The 21,271-nt window shown below is 36.8% G+C and overlaps 4 protein-coding genes across 4 annotated transcripts; 2 read left to right on the top strand and 2 right to left on the bottom strand.

The window, feature by feature from the left end:
• The first annotated feature begins 2,700 nt into the window (after nucleotides 1-2,700).
• LOC113667735 (melatonin receptor type 1B-B) lies at nucleotides 2,701-4,802 on the top strand. Its single transcript, XM_027183592.2, has one exon. It carries the CDS (start codon nucleotides 2,845-2,847, stop codon nucleotides 4,132-4,134), a length of 1,290 nt encoding a protein of 429 aa, XP_027039393.2. The 5' UTR covers nucleotides 2,701-2,844; the 3' UTR covers nucleotides 4,135-4,802.
• A 300-nt stretch (nucleotides 4,803-5,102) lies between these two features.
• LOC113667736 (uncharacterized) lies at nucleotides 5,103-7,674 on the bottom strand. The gene has a single exon (XM_027183593.2). It carries the CDS (start codon nucleotides 7,513-7,515, stop codon nucleotides 6,397-6,399), a length of 1,119 nt encoding a protein of 372 aa, XP_027039394.2. The 5' UTR covers nucleotides 7,516-7,674; the 3' UTR covers nucleotides 5,103-6,396.
• Nucleotides 7,675-7,691: 17 nt separating this feature from the next.
• LOC113667707 (ER membrane protein complex subunit 10) lies at nucleotides 7,692-12,431 on the top strand. The gene is made up of 10 exons (XM_027183560.2): nucleotides 7,692-7,785; nucleotides 7,921-7,984; nucleotides 8,166-8,190; nucleotides 8,512-8,602; nucleotides 9,168-9,269; nucleotides 9,506-9,563; nucleotides 9,781-9,845; nucleotides 10,459-10,526; nucleotides 10,727-10,823; nucleotides 11,479-12,431. Exons 1-10 carry the CDS (start codon nucleotides 7,717-7,719, stop codon nucleotides 11,560-11,562), a joined length of 723 nt encoding a protein of 240 aa, XP_027039361.2. The 5' UTR covers nucleotides 7,692-7,716; the 3' UTR covers nucleotides 11,563-12,431.
• LOC113667708 (putative ethanolamine kinase) lies at nucleotides 12,130-18,813 on the bottom strand. Its single transcript, XM_089184700.1, has 7 exons — nucleotides 17,034-18,813; nucleotides 16,264-16,406; nucleotides 15,605-15,688; nucleotides 14,641-14,733; nucleotides 13,974-14,044; nucleotides 13,089-13,162; nucleotides 12,130-12,761 (listed from the first exon to the last, which is right to left on the bottom strand). Exons 1-7 carry the CDS (start codon nucleotides 17,558-17,560, stop codon nucleotides 12,692-12,694), a joined length of 1,062 nt encoding a protein of 353 aa, XP_089040826.1. The 5' UTR covers nucleotides 17,561-18,813; the 3' UTR covers nucleotides 12,130-12,691.
• Nucleotides 18,814-21,271: the final 2,458 nt, after the last annotated feature.

Genomic DNA, 21,271 nt, shown 5'->3' with positions numbered 1-21,271 from the left:
AAAAAGTGTCCGGGTCACACACTGCTTAAATTTTGAAAAATATTCGAATGACAACCCACAAAACGTGTGTCGCATTGGTTTATTTTGATACCGAGTCATCTGATTCCGAGCAACTCATTCTATGTCTGGAACAGTCCCTAGTAACTCTTCTCCAATTAACAATTTTAGCAGCGGGCAAATAACTTTCAAAAAAGTGACAAAGACAACAAAGAAAATTTAAATCCGACCCACTAATTTGAAAACATTCGCTACTCTGTTCTTTACGACCTACGTAATGTCAAATCACTTCAGAAATACTTGCAATCTTTAGAAAGGCTAGAAAATTCATTGGAAGATTCTGTGAAAGTGCCACCTGTACAATACTTTATTTGCAGAGTGCAGAGCGAATGTGATAATTTAACCCAGCGACGAAGCCTACTAGCATGGAATTTGACTGACAATACGTCCGAAAATGCCAAAGCGGTGTGTTGTAACCAATGGCTCTTTAGGCCTTGAGTAATTAATATTCAGACTTCTTCGACATGTCAACCCAACAACGTTCTTAATTTCGCCCATAAATTGTTTTTAAATGCACTGAAATTCCTAGCTGACATAGAAGACATTTATGTTCTTTCGTTGAACCTCACCGTGTCATAGTCAAGATCTATTTTGGGACAAAATAATTTCAACAGGTAAGGAAAGGATCGTAAAGAAGAGAGTACACCTCTTCGATTGAAGACTGGCCTTTTCCTTAGGTTAAATTATCGAAAGTTTTCAATGAAGACATTTGATATTAAACCTTAAACTCCGTTAAAATTACCTTTTTGTTACACACAGCAGTTTCTCCTGATATGACTCACGAAATCATTTATTTTATTCATTATTTCCTTTTCGCTTGAATTTCACATCAACATCTTGGAGGCAACAGGTTAAGATTACTAAATTTTTGTTTCATCTGAAATTATGATATGGCCTTGTTTACCATCTATTGTATTGCAAAAAGTGTGATTATGCCTGATTCTTTCCTTTACATTCTGGCTAGAGGCCAAAATTTCTCTTTCTCTAGGAGGGCCAGGTTTTTTAGAGTTCTTTATGATGTCTGAGATAATTGGCAGAAAATAGTCTGGACGCACCTTAACATAAAATGTCGCTGAAATACATCCATTCAACTGTGTTCAATTTAGCTAAACTCATGATTTCTCAGAAACGAGATATAGAAATTTATCAAAAAAGAAATGAAGTAAAATGGAAATAAAAATTAAAAACGAAACTTTCGTTTTTGGCAAGTAAAGGAATATTTTTGGTTACACCACACTGTTAGAAACATTTAAACAGTCGATTATTTGCTTGACGTACACCCAAATTCACACTTTGTCTTGGAAATTACATTTTCTTCCGAGTAAACCACTGTGGGAAATAAACCAAACGGCAAAAAAAAAAAAACCAAAAAAAAAAAAGAAAAAAACAAATCAACGCTGGCTAATGTTGATAGTGTTGGATTTAATTTGGCCATCGAGAGAATCCAGAATGCGCCAAGTGGTTGAAGGTGAAGAGTTGAAGAAAAGGAAAGAAATTCGAAGTAGGAGTGTGTAAATGAACCATGTCAAAACGAAGGAGTCACCGCACCAATAGATGACTTGCGCGCTGAAAATCCTCGAAGTTGCAAGTTAAGTTTCTTTCTTCATGTTTATACAGCTTTATTATCAAACATAAAATGCCCTTATTATCAAACAAGAAATGCTTCACTTGCTTGTAAGAAATGCCCTTTCTAACCTATTTTGAATCGTTGCCAGAATAAGATTCATTTTATCTACCTAATGTACCTTAAACGTTTCTTTGCGGTCGGTGGCCTCAGTGCTTAAAAATCCATCTATCTTATTAATGTTTATCTTGAACCATTTTACCTCCTGAAAATTTTAAGTGGTGTGTTTTATTTGATGAAATCGCAATTCAATGAACAATCTCGCTAAATTTTATGGATCGAACTGACGATTCTGACAAATTTTACTTAGCTAAAACAAATAAAGGCCTAAATTAATTAGCTTTCTTTCCCTTACGGACGCAAGCAAAAGTAATGAGTTTTCATGATTACTGAGGTCGGAAAGATGAAAGGAAGAATGTTCTCTTTGAGGGTTTTTCAGTGCCACCAGAATAATTGAAAAAATGAAACAAGAATGGCAGTCACGTGAAGATATCAAATTTTGTTTTGCGGCTAATTTTAACATTGCAATTAGATTTTGTTTTCTTAACCCAATGCGGCCGCAGGGATATTTAATGAGACTTTGGAATAACCGACTGACAGCTCTTGTCATCCTTATGTTTGTTTGATTTTACTAAATTGTGAGAATCGTTTATTTAACGATGAAATATTGATTCATAAGCAATAAATATCTCTTTTATTCTCAACAGTAACACAGCTCACTTTTCTACAAAAGACAACTCAGTTGCTGAAACTGAATATAACATACTCTTACTGAGCTCGTCGTCATCGCCATTGAAAGAGCCATTTTGAGCTGCCTCGTGATAGCTTAATCAATTAATTATTTAAGTAAAAAAAAAAAAACGAGGATAAAATTATCGTGTTAAACAAATATGTATCAGACAGGGCTCCACTAGGGTTTTTTATGGTTGACAAGCAAACTAAAGGATTTCCTCGTATTGTAGCATCAACTGTATTCCGCTTTAAACCTCTGTCCAAATATGGATACTGGTAAGACTCAGAAATATTGAACAATAAAGAAATAAGGTATAAAAAACAATTAACCGGAGGCTAATTACTTCGCTATTTACAAAGTTTAGTCGAGGAAATGAATTCTGAACTCAACCTCGATCCCTTTTGTTAGGAATTTTAGACATATTCGTTGCATGGAACCGCATTTTATCCTTTCCTGCTGGTTTATTCAATTCAAGTTCCTTTATGAATTTTTTCTTCTCTTAGAAATGAGTAATAACCTCACTCTATTCCACTCCGACGCAGAAAACTCGGAAGAAGATATTTTTGGCCGCTCGCAACTGCAAGTATGGTTCGAAGTGTCCCTAGGGGTACTAATGTGCCTAGTGGCTGTCACAGGAAACATTTTGGTGGTGATTGCCATCCACTATGATCAAAGGCTCAACACAATTACCAATATACTGGTCGAAAACTTGGCTTTTACCGACATCTTCATGGCAGCCCTGCACATGCCCTTTTGGATTATCAGTCTCCGCAATGGACGCTGGATATTCGGTCATGCTCTTTGCCAGCTTGTGGGACTGACACAGTTGATATTTGGAATCGCGTCGCTGTTTACCATGACAGGCATCGCTTTTAACCGTTACTTCAACATAGTTAGGCGGAACCTTTATATAAAGTACTTTTCTACGAAAAAAATCACCTACATCATTATTTTTCTTACGTGGCTGGGCCCCATTATCGCCACAACACCACAGCTGTACGGATGGGGAAAGATTGAATATCACGCTTTGTTCGCCGACTGCACGTGTGTTTGGAACCTACCCGATGTTTCTTTTATCATAACCCTTTGCGTTATGACCATTTTCTTGGCAGCTGCGGTTATAACGTGGTGTTATTACACCATCTACAAAACAGTAAAAGCAAGTGGGGAGAGAATGCAGGGACACGCAGCCAAGAGTAACATAAAAAGCGACCTTGCCCACAAATCTGGTGAGAAAACGGAGAATAAAGTCCTCAAGACTTCATTTGTGGTGGTTTGTGTTTACATGACCTGTTGGACGCCTCTCTCCGTCATGGGTTTCATTGAAGTGTTTGGAGGAGAGAGTCCACGATGGGCCCACTTATTTGCCTACTACTTCGTGTTCTGCAGTAGCCTCACGAATCCCTTCATATACGGCGTCATGAACCCGCAGTTCCAACGAACCTTCAAAAAGATGTTTCGTATACGCGAGAACGATGTGCAGCCCATCTCGAGCCGCACAGATTTCAAAGAAACAAAGAATACCATGTTAGGCAGTAAGGTGGTTTTAGTAGATGATATGCCAAGCACGTCCATAACTTTAGTACCTTTGTTTCGTGATCAAAATCACAATGCAAGTGACACAGGTGTGTTTGTGAACGTTGTAGCTGAAGCTGAAGAACAGTCTGATGTGCCTGGAAAGTCATTTATAAGGAAAAATGGCCAGGCTTGGCAAAAATGACCTATTACAATAAAACTGACAGAGTTTTTAGTTTTTTCTTTTCTACTTGGATTCAGAAACAGGCATAAAGACAAAGAACCATTTCCAGTCAGTTAGCCATTAGCCGTAATTTAGTAGCTGACATACCAGGGCGGCTCGTCTATTGTAATAATTTTTTACTAATGTAAGCGACTTTTAGGGTTTAGTTCATTCTCACTTTTGTGAAATATCATTGAAGAAGTTCATGAGAGCTTGAACAACCATCTCGTTGCAAACGAAGTTTTTCTCGAACAAAATATCAACGATCACTTATTGCTAATAACTAAATTAAGGGGGGCAAGTAAATAAACGAGGAATAGGACAGTAATAGGAATATTACCCACGAATAAGCATTTTCGTGGACAAACTCTCGAACCTCATAATAATCACGATCTCACTATTTTTCAGTCTTAACTCACTGATTGCCTGAACTTTATTCTTAAGATATAAATCATAAGTGCGTCAAGAGACAGCCCGGTTGCACACTGAACTGTAGCGTCCTTTAGCAAGGTAACTGAACCAAGAAAACTTGTTAATTAACTAAATAGGAGAATGTAGCCTTCTGACACTGAGAAGTATGTAAGGGCGAAACATTTATGTACCATAACTTTTACATGAAATATATTAAAAAGAGCTTGACTTACCTGAAACATTTTTCCTGCTTTTTCTAAGCTCTGCAGCACAACAGAGCACAATAAGTAAGGCGAAACGCGGCTACAAACATCTTCCCGCGCTTTTCCCTTGCGCGTATGCATTGAAAGGTGGGAAATTTCTCCTAATGTCCAGTTAGTAGTGGTTCCTTCAGTTTCATGGGCTTTTTCCAATTTTTTTTCATTTGTTTCTCCGCACATTTTAATTTAAATTGGATCGTCTTCTGCTTCACGTAGTACCGAAATAGACTACTCGGGTCGTACCCCTTCAACAATAAATCTCATGACGCCTTCGACTTGTTTTCTTTTAAATCAAATTTTATCGTTACTGGTGATTCACAGGACGACACGATACGCAATAATCAAGTGTAAGTACAGCAGCTTGTGTTTTATAGTTCCGTTACAAAGGAATTCCATTAGCCGTTTATCCAGCTTGATTCATGAGGCGATACAAGCGGTTTTTGTCCGACTCACTTAGCTGAAAGGCATTTAACCTTCAGGTCATGACCTTAAGAATATTATCAATGGCATGAGCTGAAATTCTTGTCAGGAGGTCCTAAACTAGATTCTTCCCTCATTATATATTACATCACTACTTTTTTCTCAACAAACGGTAGTTAGGGGTTACATACAGATAAGGATCTCTCTCCAACTTGACTACACCTTTGGTAGTGATGCAATGCAAGACTGCCATACAATTTCTAGTGATCCACATAAAAAAAATAATCATTGTTTGTTTGCCATGCTCAAGGTGCATTTGGTTGAAATAACATTCTTCTGTTGTATTGGACCAGAGGTCATAAATTAACTGATAACTGCCTCCGGAAATCAAGTTCTTCTTCCTTCTCCAGTCCTTCAAATTTTTGTACTGGAGAAATCACATCCTGATGCCTTGACAACAACTGTCAATATTGAAGCATATTGATTTTTCATGTTTCACTTTCACCTATGATCAGCATATTAAATTGATTTTTCACAAGTAAAAAGAAAATTATTTGATTGGGGAGATAGCCTTAATAAAACATCAAATTATCAGCTCTAACAAAAAGAGGTGCATTGTTGTCCAAAGGCTGGGTTCCAGTTTACCAAATAACTAATCATTACACTATCAAGAAAGTATTTTGAGGTAAAGAGTTGGTGCTAATGTTTGGTATCTTCAATGTATGTCAGAATATTTCTAGTTATATTTGCAACATGCAAAACAACCTTTAACTCAATGCAAACTTTGAGAATGATGCTATTCAGCAGAAAAAAAAGAAAACAAAAAAGTGACTCAAAAAGTGAAAAAGCAGAACATGGAACATTTACTCCTTTAAACCCTAAAATTCTCCACACTGGTCTCTCTCCATTTCCTGTGGTAATGATGAGGACTATTTGTGTCACAAGTAGGCTCCAGCTGAAAAACTTGTGAAATTTAGGCTATTTTTTTTCAAGTTACAAAAGTCATGACTTACAGCTATCGTTGAATGATGTCGTGACAATCTCTCATTGACTCAGTTTTTTCCCTTTGCTTTAATATCTATCTATCTGTTATTAAACATCAAGAATCAGAGAAAAAATCTAAGCGCAACATACAAGCATTTGTTAATTAAGTTCACTCTGAATCGTCAAATCTTATCTTCTCTCCTTTAAATTCAACCTTCATAGTTTCTTGTAACCTCCTTCTTTTCATAGCTTGCCACGACGGATGCAGAATTTCTTCCTTCTTTGTCTGTTTGGTAGGCTGCTGCGATTTCACATTATTTGATTTCAACTTCTTTATTTCATTATTATCCTTTGAAGTGTATTCTTTTGCTCTCTCTACCAAATGCTTTGCACTCTTTCCATGTACCTTTTCCCACATTTGCTGCCGTGCACGCTGTCCTTTGCGGTTCTTCTTAACTGTCTTATCAGCTTTTCTTGCTTTCTTATTTCCTGAAGTGCTTTTTTCCTTCAAGAGTATCTTCTCATCATCCTTCACACCCGACATAGATTGAACGAAACAGGACCCTAAACCTTTAGGTTTCAAGTCTGGATAAGAAATACCATCAGTATCCTCTCCGGAGTCACTTCCACTTACGTCTGAGCCAGATACAAAGGAGTCATCTTGATCTAAAATTTCTTTAAGCTGAGGCTTTTTAGCTGGAACAAGTTTATTCGTTGTTGGTTTTTTCTTTAAAGCTTTCAGTCTTTTTTGCATCGTTGCCTTTTCTGTTTCTGTATCGCTGTTTTCATTACCTTCGTATTCTTTCGCTTGAGTGTTACCAGAAACTGACTTTTCATTCCATGTGACAGCAACTTTTTCTCCAACAGTCTTAGGTTTCTTTTTGTTTTTGCTACTTCTTTTTTCAAATCGTACTGACTGTTGTTTATTAGCAGATATTCCTTCTAGAGATTTGTGAAGTTTCGTGGAGTTAACGATCCTGTCCATGGCTCTTCTCTGAAGATCAATGTCTGTAAGTGAATCTTCAACATGGTCTTCGAGCACACGATCAGCAACACGCTCAGTTTCACTCTTATCGTTGGTGACTCGACGGATTATTTCAGCCACTGTAGTGTCCTTCAGAAACTCTAGCTCCTTTTCAAACCTTTCGATCTTTCGTCGGTTCTTTTTTAACTGAGCTTCCGTTCCCTTCTTATTTCCTAATTGCCTCATTCTTCGCACGAGTCGTTGCACTTCGAACAACTTGGCGCGTTTTATCTCGTGTTTAAGGACGCTACTTTCTTTTTCCATCTCTTATGCCTGTACGGTATGAGCAATACTTAACAGCATTAGCTACTAAAAAGAGTAGGGGCTCCACTTGCCGAAGTAACAAGTTACTTGCATTGAACAACAAAGGTTAGGCACACGCTTACTTGGTGCGTCCGCCATCTTAAATTTAAGTTATACCCCAGTCTTGCTCCACTGCGGTTACCATACTCCGAGAGTTTCAAGATGGCGGACAGAAAACAGAATTTTTTCCTCTCTCCTCTTTTACTGTTTCTTCAAATATCCTTTAAAATGGTAAAGAATTCTTCAAAATTTTTCATTTAAAATCGGCCTGAGATGAGGCTATTTCAAGGATGAACGAGGAAAAACTATGATAAATTGTATTCCCATATTAACCGAACAGCTGTAACCTTGTTTAATTTTTTGAAGGTGGTATGTGTGGAGTCTCGTGGAGACGAGTTGGTTTTCACCTTAGAGCACTGTCTGACCGAAGGTAAATACTTCAAAAATTGCAAATAAGCTTATTTTATTTCAAGTGGTTCTTCAACATTTTTATAATGCATCATGATTGGTACGGTGTATCCACATGACCGGCGTGAGTGTGCATGTGCATGCGGTTTTTTTTTTAGCATGAGTGGATTATCAAGTAATTGACATTTTCTTTCATTCCTCAGGAACAAATGCAGTTTTTAAGCCAAGGTAAGCAAATATTCCAAGAAGCCATGCATGTTTTAGGTCGTGTGCCATTACTTCCATAAAGTTAAAGAAATACAGCTGTTATGTGTTACTCTGAATAGTCCTGAGGCAGGAGAGGATACAAGACCCCATGCGGCCAATCCAGGCTGCATTTAGTCCAGGTCATCCCAAAGATCCTTGTTCAATCAAAACCATATCATATATTTTTAAAATTATATTTATTCTTGCAAATTGAGTATTTTTTGTCCCTCAAGTGTAAGCCTCAGCTTTCTGGCTTCAAAACTTCATGTACAGAACTGTTTGTTTATTTTATTTTGTCTGTAGGGGAACCATTCATGTCAAGAGTCTTAAGAGTTCCAGTGGAATATTTTCAGAGCAGGAAGCACTCTCATTTGAAGATGTGAACAACCTAAGGGTATCCAATAATAATTATTTTCAAGTGGTTAGGGTTATGGCTGTTTACTATGAATGCTGGCTGTTAGCTTTATTAACTAAAGTCAACTTAACTGCGCATGCAGACCCATGCATAGGAACATGAAAAGTCTCAACTGTAGCGTTAAAGTGCAGCTTTTGAAAGGTAATACAACCCCACAATAGACTGTGGTAGATTCTTGAGCAATTGCATTCTTGGCCAAGTTACTTTATTTTCATTTACAGTGCCTTCTCCATTCCCATCCCCTCTTCCCCCCACACCCTCAATAATAAATGAGCACAGAACCAGGAAACTACTAAAGAGAACTGATTTGGCTTTTTGTCTCAGGTTTACCTTTAATCAACTACAGTAGCGGCACATCAAAAAGCAGTTGCATTTATGCAGTCACTTAATATATTCATTTCGTTTTTAGTAGCTATGCCAGTTAGGCTTGTCTTGAGATTTACAGTTTTGAAAGGCTTGACTTAGGTAGCTTTTAGTTTGAATGAGAAACAGAGATCAACTTTTACTGCAACTTTTAATTCTTTTTCTCTCCCTTGTAATGCAGGATTTAGCATCAACTAATGGTTACTATAGAATACGGTTACAGCCCAAGTCTGCAGAAAGCAGTGATGATTTAGATAACAGTGTTACAACATTTGTCAAAGCTGTAAGTCTTAATTTAGGAACCAGTGCTTAACCAGTGCTGATAATGGCCTTAAATTTTGGCATTGATCTATAAATTGATGTAGTTGATATTTGTATTTACCAAGTGAAAGTTTGTTGTAGGCAAGACAACAAGGTTTTTACATTTATCTTCTTGGTTATATTAGCAAACATGATCAAGTAATCCAACTTTTAAAACTACCTCTGATTGGGTATTGTTTCTCTACCTTTCAACTGCAGTGTGCGCTGTTTACATCAAGACTCACAGAGACTATAACTCTGTCTCTTGACAATGCAGGTGGGTAGATCACAGCCATCACAATATTGAAATTCATAAAAATAGTGAAAATTCTAATGCGAAGACAGTGAAAATTCTCAAAATAACCAAATAGAAAAAGTACATAAAGAATATGCAGTAACTATTGTAAAAGATCCCACCATCAAAGGAAACTGCACATAAGCCAGATAAGAACCTCTTGAACTCAGACTTAACACAACTTTTGTTTTTGTTACAGGACACTTGTATGGGGTTGGATTAATTGTCCCTGATGGTAGCTGTGAAGCAAAGACACTCAACTTGGTTTGTCTTCAGTTTTTTTGTCCCATTACCCATTGTAGTTTTTTTTTTGTATGTATTTTAAGTTTAAAACATTATGAACCTTAATTTTATTACAAATCGGAACAAGCAAGGTTGGAGGCCATATATTTAGTAACTTGTCCACGAACTGTTGTCATCCTCATCCAAAACTACCATGAATGCAATGATGAGCCAATGCAGCCCTGTTCTTGAAGGTTCTAATAAGCCTCCCTTTTTTATAGGCCCCTTCTTTAACCCTTCAACTCCCATGAGTGACCAAGATAGAATTTCTCCTTGCGATATTAAAACAATATCAACCAGATAGGTGATGAGAATAAAGAAAAATTTCAATTTGAGGATAATTAGTTGATCCAATACTAAATTCTCTGAACTAACATTATACAAATTGTAAGGTTGACTTTAAGGAGAATTACAAATTTGATCTGGGAGTTAAAGGGTTAATAACCCAACCCCACCCTCATCTCTTTGATTCTTCTTCCTCCTTTCCCTCCCCCCTTGGAGAAACTCTAGTGTTTTTATTCATTTGGGTTTGTTATGTTACATACCATATGTTTTACCAATAATACATTCTTTTTGTGTTTGTTTGTCCTTAAAGGATGGAATGAGCCTGCCATCTAGCTTTAACACATCTGTTGTAGTCATGCTCCAGGGAACAGGACAACTGTAAGTGTGAATTTAAAACTCTAGATATGAGTTAAGAGGGCATTTGTAATTATTGTTACACTGTAACAGTGCTATGCTATGTTTTATCCCCCAATACTACTTGGGGCAAAAGTGTTTAACATACAATTAGAAAGTTCCCAGAGAAGCTGGAAAGAATTGCTCAGTTGTACATGTGTAATAATGTTTCATTTGTTTACTAGTCCTGAAACAGCGACTTACATTCAGAAACTAGAGAAGGAAAAACGAGACAAAGCAGCGGGACAGACACAGGACAACAGATCTTTTCTGGCAAAATATGTAAGTTTTTTTTTTTTGCACAATGTTTTTGACAATGCACAAAACATCTCTTTTTCATTATGAATTAAGCTCTGACATACAAAGAATTCTACTATGTATTGTATTCTATATATAAAAATGACACTTTTGATGCTGCTGATCCTAGTAGTATAGAGTCTTTGTAGGTTAGTGGTAGTGTCAGAGTGCTAATCTGAAGGTTTGAGGTAGGATTCCATATGAAAACACAGAATCTTTTTTTATGTCCCATCCTCATGACATGAGCTGGTCAGAAGTGAATTGGTAATCACTTCTGAACTAGTCAATCAGAACCAGCTGAAGAGCTATTCACCTGTGTGGTATATACACTAATATTTCTTGTTCTTACATATGAACATCTTATTGTATGTAAGAAAGGTTTGTTTTAAGGTTATATCAGGATACTACTGATAGATAAGCATGGTCTCTCCAATCCACTTAAATCTTTGGGGGAATCAAGCTACATGTTTGTGCAAGTAGTTTTGTTGTGAACAGTGACAGACAATTAGGAAGACATGGAAATATCAGATAACTCATCGCAAGTCATTTGATTTTGGAATCTTTTGAGGAGTTACAAGTACCAGGAACCCTGGTCAGAAATATTTGTTCACCTAAATATTCAAATCCCTTATTATTGCAGTGGATGTACATAGTACCTGTTGTTGTGTTAATGATGCTCACATCCCAGCAACCAGAGCAACAAGGAGAGGGAGGCAGTCAATAAACACACTTAAAGTGAACAGTTTACACCTAAAAGAACACTGAGCTCCAATTCACAACTGTTTTGGTTGCCATGGCTAGTGGAAAAATTTATTTTTTTTATCAACTAAATCTGAAGTGATTGACAACAAACTGGCAACCTGTGTTGGGTAGTCAAGTAGCTAGCTCCAACATTTTGTTAGTATCCTTACTTTTTAAGGTTTAAAGTTGAAGTGAAATGGTATTAAATTCTCTGTCCTTTTCTTTTCATGATAACAACTTGGTTTTCTGGTTGTTAGGCCTTAAGATATAACACAAACCCCAATAAAAATGATTGTTAGCTATATTGCTTACTTCTAAGACAAGTGGAGTAGTCAGTGGTGCAGCACATCATGTGGGATTGAAAGAAAAAAAAATGTCTGGGTTTTATGCCCAGTACGTACATATTTCATGAACACAATTTTGGGGGTTATCACTGGCTCATTACAAAGAAGATAGGCCATGTCTTGTTTCTTTCTATTAATTTTTTTTCCTTTCTACTTTATCAACATTTATCAACAACTTAATAGTACTAGGAAGCAAAAGCCAATTGTTTGAGTTTATAATTTTTTTTATTCAGACTGTATTAGTACCACAGATCTAAGCTTTCACGGACAAGTTTTATCTTAGATTTGATCCACTTCTTCCTCTTCCTGACAAAGTACTACTATAATCATACCCCTAATTTATTAACAACAAAAACGTTTGATAATGATTTTATGTTGTGACCAGCACATGAAAATAAAACTGCTTGGTATCAACTTAACACAGTTGTTACTCAGGAAATGCCTATAATTATTAGTCATCCTGGTTTGGTGCAGATGTTACCTGATAATAAAAAAATATCCACTTTTATTTTGTAGCATATTACTTATAAATATGTATGTCTTATTCCCTTGAGATGATAAGAATCAGAATCTTTGATCAAAAGTTGCTCAGATTGTAAGATAGTACTAAACCATTTATGATAAATTCATGCTTATTACAAGGATTTTTCTTACAGCCAAGGATTGACCACTAATACAACACAGCCTTAAAAGTTGTGCTTCCTACGAGTAAACTAATTTACTAACAATATTGCTACTTTATCAAGAGACATTTGTTGATCTTGGTCACTAATCATAAGACAATGCCAAGAACTCCTCTTTTCTTCTGAAATACTCATTAAAACGAGTTATTCCATACCTACACAAAACAAAAGAAAGGGGTTAATGTGCAAAAAGATGGCAACACAAGGCAAATCAGTGAAAGTCAAGACATTGTACTCATTCCAGCATGAGCCAAGTAAAGTTTTCATGTTACTTGAAGGAAACTAAGGCTAAGTAGATAAATGCAAATTGTATGGGTAACACAAGTCTTCTGGCCCCTTGCTTGATTCCAGGGCCAGAGTTGATGCATACTTAGCTCCCTAATTAGTTCTATTTGTTTTAATGACTTAAGTCGTCAGGTGGAAATTTTTTTATGTTTCAATTGCTAAGTCTTATACTCCTAATTTTCTAAAATGTAACTTACACTAAGAAATCAAAGTCAATAGCTGAGAAGTGTGCTTGCACCAAGGCCCACAATGACCAATAGAAATGAGCTGCCTGCAAAGCAATCAAGAAGAGAAGGTGAGGAAATACTGCTAGAACATTGATCAAAAAAACAACTAAGCTCTCATGTGTATCCTAATAAGGATAGGGTCTATGAATTGTAAATTCTTCAGTTACATTCACTAAATATGTAAACCAGAGTAGCATCAAACCATGTCTGATTGTCCACCTGGTTGTCATGTGAACTTTAATATATTTTAAGTGCACTTTTATTAAATATTTCATTTAATAATAATTTCCACTCTAAAAAAGACTTTCTCAAACAGAAATCAAGTGTTCATCCATTCAAGAACCTTGCAATGATGTGTTGGAAACTTACCACAAAATTTAATTTTCCTCACAGTATCAATAATGAGCACGTTTCATTCATCTTATTTATTCATCTCATTGTATTCCCACCAAAAGCGTAGCTCCATTTTCTGCATATAAACCCACATACAACCCAAAATTCTTCCAATCACTCTGACGAAGGGCTAATGCTCGAAACATTAACCTTCAAACACTTCACAGTGGCTAATGTATGTTTTCAGCTCAGTTGTTAACACGAAATTACCTTGCTATACTCTCCCACCCACGCAGCGCCACAGTTTCTTTAGAAACTTACCCCCCTTACCACAAAATATAATTTGGTTGTATCAACTTAGCTGATTACGTGTATTGGACACAGTTAAAGGGTTTCTAAAGGTGATAGTTGTCTTGTGTTATCCCCTCTGATGCAGCACCATAGTTTCTTTTACTTAGAAACTTGCCCCTGTAACTAACAAAAGAGACACGTAAGTCATTTGACTACAGTAATTTAACCTACCAGAGCAAAGTGATTGGCTTGCACATACAGCTTTTCTATTTCTGCATCAGAAATTTTAGGATTTGTCTCACCTAATTTGAAACAAAAAGAGGAAAACTGTTGAGTATATAAAAGAACCCCAACACTTTCTATAATTCTCAATTGTTACTTTTTCATAAGATTATTGTCGACAATACTCAGACAAACAATGATGTGGTGAAGTGCATGTAAAAGTGCTGTTACTGTTCCAAACTGATCCAGCTGATTTAACTTGGGAGAAAATATAATTTTAACACCCCAAGTGATATTAATAATAGTAATTTAAGAAAGGCAAGATGTGGAACATAACACCCAAATTATATGTGAATATTGCGAACAGTTCACAAATATTAATCCTAAGAATTGGCATTATGATAATAAAGCTTGGCTGCCAGGGCAACAAAACACATTGAATAAAATGATCATATTTTTAAATATGGAATTATTAATACCTACAGAATGTGTGCGCATTAATTGTGACCAGTAACAAGAAAGGTATAGTTTATCATACCTACACTACACACATCTTGCATCTTGAACTAACATCCAAAGAATTATTTAAAAATTTGGCATTAAAAAAATGTGGAAAAGATAAATAAATTAAATTCTTAAGAACATCTACACTGAGTTTGCTACAAGTTATTCATACCTCTTAATCTTGCAGCTTCTTCAAGATAAACAGCAATCCATTTTAACTGATGTTCTCTTTTGGGATATAAATTGTAATCAACCTCATCCACTCCTTGTGAAGATTAAAAAAATTACAATGTCAGAGTTTTCATTAACCCTTTACACCAACATCAGTATGCATATTCTTCATACTGTTCTTTATACATTTCCTAAGCTTCTAAGAAGGAGAATTTGTTTAACAAGCAAGGGCTTTATTTTGTAAGGAGAAATTAGCCACCATGAGTGAAGGGTCCTTCACTGGTGAAATACATTGCCATCAAATTAATAAAAATATATCGTATGGTGAAGATTTGTCAAAAACAAATTGGAAAACAACTACCATAAATGTCCATGTATAAGCCGCATCCTTAGATGAACCGCACCCCCAATTTGGAAGTGCAGAATTTGGAAAAAAATAAAAACTATACAGTTGGAAATTTCAGTAGAGTTGTATTGCTACAAACAATCAAGGTTTCGAAACACCAACATAGAAGTTGTGGCTATCTTTCACATTTATCAAGTCTATAGAAAGCGACATAAGAAGTTTTATGAATATTAATTAGGTTTTGAGAACTCCAAACACAGATGTAGCCATGGATAAGCTGCACCCTTGATTTTTGGCTTCAATTTTGTGAAAAAAAGTGCGGCTTATACATGGATGTTTACGGTACTTTACAGGAAAATGCATAGCAATTACAAAAGGGGAATCATACATCAGATCCCTATGGTTAAATACTGGTTACACAGGGGTTTCAAAATGTTTTGATTGCAGAAGTAGGTGTCAGACTCGGCAAAAGTAGGTGGCTGTGAGAAGTTCATTGAGGGCCAAAAGGTGATTATTTTGACCAGAGTAACCAGCAACACACCATCAAGTGGCCAGAGGAATTCTGGTGGTCACTGGCATGTTTTGAAATACCCTGTTGTGGAGGTCACATGTAACATACCTGCATATTCACAGAAGTGATTTCCTATGTCGAAAGGCAAGAAGTTCATGCTGGCATACTCATAATCAATACTAAGAATAATATCTGCAATAAGTAAAATTAAATTACATATAAATAAATATAAAATCAAAGTCCAAAATGGATTTTGGCTGGCGATCACTTGATAAAGTACAACGATCACTTCTGAGGTAATACAAAACTGTTCAAAATTGAAAATGCTATCTTTGCCACCTCACTTGAAATTTCAGCCAGCTGCCTAACTTCTTCACTTCAACCCTGTACTTCCATTACACTTATTTTTTTGCAATGCTTTGTAAAAGTAAAAAAGGTCTTTCGTCATAGCCTCGTCTTAACACTTAGGGAGTTGGGAGAATTCTCCAAAATTATACAAACCCTCTGCTGTATCTTGAGTTTACGTAACTGTCCAAAAATGCTCTCAGCCCCTCTCTAGTTTAGATGAAGCTACAGGTATGTAACCTTGAATATTCTTATGTTCCTTGAAAATTGTGTTCTTTCTAACCATTTTAAGCATGCATGGTTACCAAGCATATCTAATTTGCACTTTTCCTTCTGACAAAGAGCCTTCATGAAAATAAGTACAATCAAGACAGTGTTAATTTATAAACCATAAAAAATCCAACAGTTCAATTTTGGCCCACCTTTATCTTTATTGTAAAGTAAATTTTTACAGAGCATGTCATTATGACAGAACACCACAGGACATTTGTGTTTTAGTAAAACACTCTTGAGGCTTTCAACCTCCTCCTTTAATTTAGCTTTGCTGGGAGCTTGCTGTTCAAACCTTTACAGAGAAACATTGAAATATAAATAACAAAGGAAATAAAAGAGATATTGCATGACCATGTGTGGATGCAAATTTTATCTCCTTATGTTGATAATGAATTTCGACTGGGTTTGAACATTAGATTATCCAATGAAGACTAAAGTGAGGCATTTGGACGTCAGGTGTTTTGAAACCTTGATCAGCACAAGAGGAGGAATGATGTGTTTTTGGAACTATGGTAGACACAAGAAGGAATGATGCTTTTTTAGAACCCTGATCACCACAGCAAGAGGAACAATATTTTGTTTGGAACCCTGATCAGCACAGAAGGAGGAACAATGTTTTTTTTGGAACCCTGATCAGCACAAGAGGAGGAATGGTTTTTTCCAAAACTGATTGTTAAATCATTGGGTGACAATCAAATATCATCTAATTACCCTGTTTAATAATCTTTCACTTTGGAATTGAATATTTCTATAGCTTGTAAGAATTCACTTAAAATACGAGATGATTTTATTTTCACGGCTATCAGGTGGTGAAGAGAGAGACAGACAGAGAGAGAGACAGACAGAGAGAGAGAGACAGGGAGAAAACTTTCTCCTGTACTACCCCCACACAGGACCCTCTTCCCTCCCTTCCCCTTACCTTTCGTTTTTCTCCGGGTCTTCAAACTTTTCGGGAAGAAGATTCAAGTATTTCATCATTCCATTGAAAAGCATTGGTTCTGCTCTATGTTTGGAATTCTCGTGATCAATTTTGATTGCGTGTAACTGAGCTGCGTGACGAGCACATAGTGAAGATATATGCGGGTCCGCAATCATATCGGTGTCGAGAACATCCCCCTCCAAAAATCCGTACGACAGACCATTCTCCAAAGTCCCGTAGACAGGGGGTCCGTAGCCCTTAGAGTGCAAAATCTGAAAGGTTTCCAGCTCTTTTTCCCGATCTATAAAAAGCTCGGTTTTATTCCCGAACAATCGGAAAAGGATCATCTCGCCGGGAGCAAGACTCGGCATATTGCAGCCCACGAGCATGTTACTGATTCCATCATTGAACTGTTTGAATTTGACTTCGTTGATGTTCCAATCTGGTCTCAACTGCCTTAGAATGGGCTTGATGCTTTCTTCGATACTTTCCGCATCTAATTTGTGCTTGAAATGAGCAATTTCCATGACGAATAACTTCTGCCTTTAAAAGATTTCCCAATTTCAGTTTATACCTTGTATAAATACCGTAGTTTTACCTTTCTCAGGCAGAACCGCTGACCAATTAAAGTCTTTTGCCTGTGCGCAGGATTTGTATATCATGCTTGCTTACACATGAAGTACAGTTTTCAAATTTTGATTAACATTGATGAAGACCTTAAAGTAATATACAAATACAGATTGCTAAAGGTGAACTTTAAAATTTGATAAATTTCTTTTAAAACCTTAAAGTTCACAGTGATTTAGTAAACCTTGAGTTTCTGTGAGATTTCAAAGTGCCCCACCTTCCTCCCACTTCCTCCCCTCCTCCAATACTGTGCCTCGTGGTTTTAGTGTGTTTGTATGTTCTTGTTTGTCTTCCTTTAAACGGTTTGTTTCATCACTAATTGTATATAATGAAAGCTTAGTCCATAAAAATTAACAAACGGACTCAAAAAACGTTTTTAAACCTCCTAGCCGGACTATTTTAGCCACTGCCCACAGTTCAAATTGTTGTCTCTGACTACACATTCTTGATTCCAACAGCGTATTTCCGCAACTGAATCTGTTTTCCTTTACAAAAACCATTTGTTTACTGGATCCCCATGCGGGTTAAAGGTTTGTTATTTTTTCTATTCATGAAAATTAATGACAGGAACGGAGGAAGTTTGAGTTCTCTGATTCAAAACACTGAGGAACATTAAATCTCTGATTGAAATTTCAACATGTTTAATTTATTGTTTTCGCCACTTGCGTCGAGAAATCACATTCCTTCTAATCTTGGACGTTCAGTAACTAAAACGAAACGCGATAGTAAACGTTGTAAGCCCTTCGTCAATCGCTCTGACGAAGGGCTAACGCCCGAAATATCAGGCTTTAAACTGCTTACGGTTGTCAATTTCCGCTATCAACTCTTTGATAATACTAAATTACCCCATTGTACAAGCAGTATGATTGGTTCTCAACTATGATCCATTGGAGTACAGACACCTAGATGACGTCACCATTGAGGACTTCTGCTCATTCGTTATATTTAACAAATAGATCCCAGGCTACTGTGCGGCACTGAGAAGCAAAGAGTTGCACACAGTGACGTCTGGCCACCAGTAGATCGTCACTAGAACCAATCAAATGCATGTATAATTCAGTTTATTGATTGTCTTGGTCAGGCTATTGCGTCAGCTAGTCATATATATTTACTAATTTGCATGAATCTAATAAAAAAAATAATAATAATAAAAAAAAAACGACTTGAAACAATGTTCCCTACTTGATATTTCTCACCACTCTCCTCGTCACCTGTTTGCTTGACACTGTTTTGATATTGTAAAGAGAAATGACATACCGGTCATCCCTGGGATATCCTGGAAGTTAAAGGTTTATGGACAAGAAGGGATAAAGAATTCGAAAATAGAACATTTAGCTCTGTTGACCCTTAAAAATTTGGTAAAAAAACCTTGATATTATATCAAGATAAAGCCCTATAGCTGGATGAAGATTGCGTGGAGAAATTACAATCGAACCTTTATTAAGCGCTCACTACGGGAAATGGCGCGGTGAACGTTTAAAACAGGTTGACCGTTTGTTAAAGTTTTCACAGATTAGGGGTATTATTAAAAAAAATATTTACAACGCCACCTTATACCATAATTGACCACTAATGTACATCGCGCATAGAACTACTTACTCAGTTTTTGGGAGAGAAACATGGATTCAAAATTACTTGAAAGATTATTTTTAGTAATATTTGAGTGGTTCTGTTGTCAATGACCGTTCTAGACAGGTGGAAAACAAATATGAAGCCCGTTGGGACTTCGTGAAGGGTAACTGCGACCGCTTTATAAAGGTGAAAATGTCAGTTATTATAGAAATCAAATTTGGGACTTTGATAACTAACTGCTTAATATAAGGCGACCGCTTAATGCGGAGCTGCTTAATACAGGTTCGACTGTACTTGTTAATCAGAGAGTTGAAAAGCTGGATTTTGGCTCGTGTACTAAGCAGAATTGAATTTACGTCAGGCCTTGATTTCATTTACACATCAAAAGGTTAAAAAAGTGTAAGCTACAATCCCCTCACGTTTCCATAATAATTCGAGGCAGTCAGGTGAATGTAAAAAAAAAAAAAAATTTAAAAATCTGTCAACGTTGAAAACATTAAAAAGTTCGCAAAGACGACAGTTTTATTTTCGACATCCTTGTCTTATAAAATGCCAAAACTGTTAACCGGCCGGAAAGTGTTTTGTTTTCATTCTTTTTTTTAATTTCCGTTTCCTATATGTAAGCTGAACTTTAAGTTTAGCGTAACAATATCGGTTTTAAAGTTCACTGTAAACAATTTGTAAAACTAAGCATGGAAAGGATATGGAACATTGAGTCTGCAAAATAGATAAAGTCACTATTAAGTCAAATTCTTTGCCAATCGTGCGATAACGCCGTCGCCAACACTGTGTCACAGCGAGGGGCAAGCCGTCATGCTTCGCGCACTCCTCACATATCACGTTTCTGGTTTAGCTGAGAACAATAATTGAGCTTGAAAAACGCACCAGTTATGAAATATTTAAAAGTGCGGCTATCGAGGACGGCATTTTTAAAGTTCCTTTTATCGATGAATTTCTTTTGTTTTAAAACAAAACAAAGATACTTTAATATCAATCTGTCGGATGAGGAGTTTAAATCAAACAAAGAACGCACAAAAATGTGAAAACTGCGTGGCAGAGGAGACGTTCATGTTTTATCTCATAGAACTCGATAACTGAGGGGATCTAACTTGCTCGTTGCTATAATGGAGAGAAGATACTTTTGCCTTTGAGCTTTGTTCATCCAAAATACACCGTGCGTTAGTTCTGCCACGATCACACAATAATGGCACTCTGGATGGGAAGAGAGCAGAAAAAATCCGACTCTTTCTTAAACCGGTTAGAAAGGACCGGTGAACAACCTGCAAGTGAAACTCTGGTGATATACATTTCTGCGCGCTTGTTCCCAGGTGGTCGTCAAACCAAGACAGGAAATGGGAAAATTTTTAATATTCGGTCTCTTACTGCTGTCAAGCAGAAAAATTTATACCTGTCGCATTTGATATACATCTAGCAACGCGCCGATGAGCTAAAGAACAGTTTGTTTTTTTTACATGTGTAAGAAGATCGCAACAGCACTTCCGAGAAGCCGCAATGCTTTGAAACCATTGGCTCGGCCAGCCTACCTCCCGCCAAATTAATAACTTTGTGTTGACTGAATGCTCAGCAGTTGACAGCTAGCCTCCCGGGGCGATAATTTATTCTCAAGGTTCGTTGTAAACAAAACGCAATATCTCCCAGAGTGAGAGAAAGATTTTGAATATGCCTGTCGAGCTCTCAGCGTTATTGTGTTTAATTCGAAGCAATTTGCGGCTAAAAGGTCTTTAAACACGGGCCGTGATAGATGGATTTGTGATAAAATCTCGCCGCGACGACAAATACAAAAAGGTTGCCCGTCGCGCATTTGGTGGGCGGTGAGGCCCGGAAGCCGAAAGGAGTGATATCGAATTGCTCTAAAATGCACCCCCGTTGGTCAAATATGTTGCGTGTGTCGCGACAATTACTCGCGAGTCACGCGATCATTTCGTGGATACGAACAAGTGATATCTAACTTTTTACCGCTAAATATCATAGAACATTGTTTCTACCATCTTCCGCTGGAATTTTCGTTTAGTTTTTGG

The sequence above is a fragment of the Pocillopora damicornis genome, chromosome 10 (genome assembly GCF_964200805.1).
Source record: "Pocillopora damicornis chromosome 10, jaPocDami1.2, whole genome shotgun sequence".
In the NCBI taxonomy this organism is placed as follows: Eukaryota; Metazoa; Cnidaria; class Anthozoa; order Scleractinia; family Pocilloporidae; genus Pocillopora; species Pocillopora damicornis.
Note: the sequence above shows the minus strand (reverse complement) of the source record. Positions and strands in the feature narration are given on the sequence as shown.

Bases quoted from the DNA above. Each gene is read 5' to 3' on its own strand.
- LOC113667736 (XM_027183593.2), bottom strand. From the start codon at position 7,515: ATGGAAAAAGAAAGTAGCGTCCTTAAACACGAGATAAAACGCGCCAAG.
- LOC113667708 (XM_089184700.1), bottom strand. From the start codon at position 17,560: ATGGAAATTGCTCATTTCAAGCACAAATTAGATGCGGAAAGTATCGAA. The intron at 16,407-17,033 runs GTAAGGGGAAGG...TTCTCTGTAAAG, and splicing joins GACCCGGAGAAAAACGAAAG to GTTTGAACAGCAAGCTCCCA. The intron at 15,689-16,263 runs GTGGGCCAAAAT...TACTTATTGCAG, and splicing joins ACTTTACAATAAAGATAAAG to ATATTATTCTTAGTATTGAT.
- LOC113667735 (XM_027183592.2), top strand. From the start codon at position 2,845: ATGGAACCGCATTTTATCCTTTCCTGCTGGTTTATTCAATTCAAGTTC.
- LOC113667707 (XM_027183560.2), top strand. From the start codon at position 7,717: ATGGCGGACAGAAAACAGAATTTTTTCCTCTCTCCTCTTTTACTGTTT. The intron at 7,786-7,920 runs GTAAAGAATTCT...AATTTTTTGAAG, and splicing joins TTCAAATATCCTTTAAAATG to GTGGTATGTGTGGAGTCTCG. The intron at 8,603-9,167 runs GTATCCAATAAT...CTTGTAATGCAG, and splicing joins AAGATGTGAACAACCTAAGG to GATTTAGCATCAACTAATGG.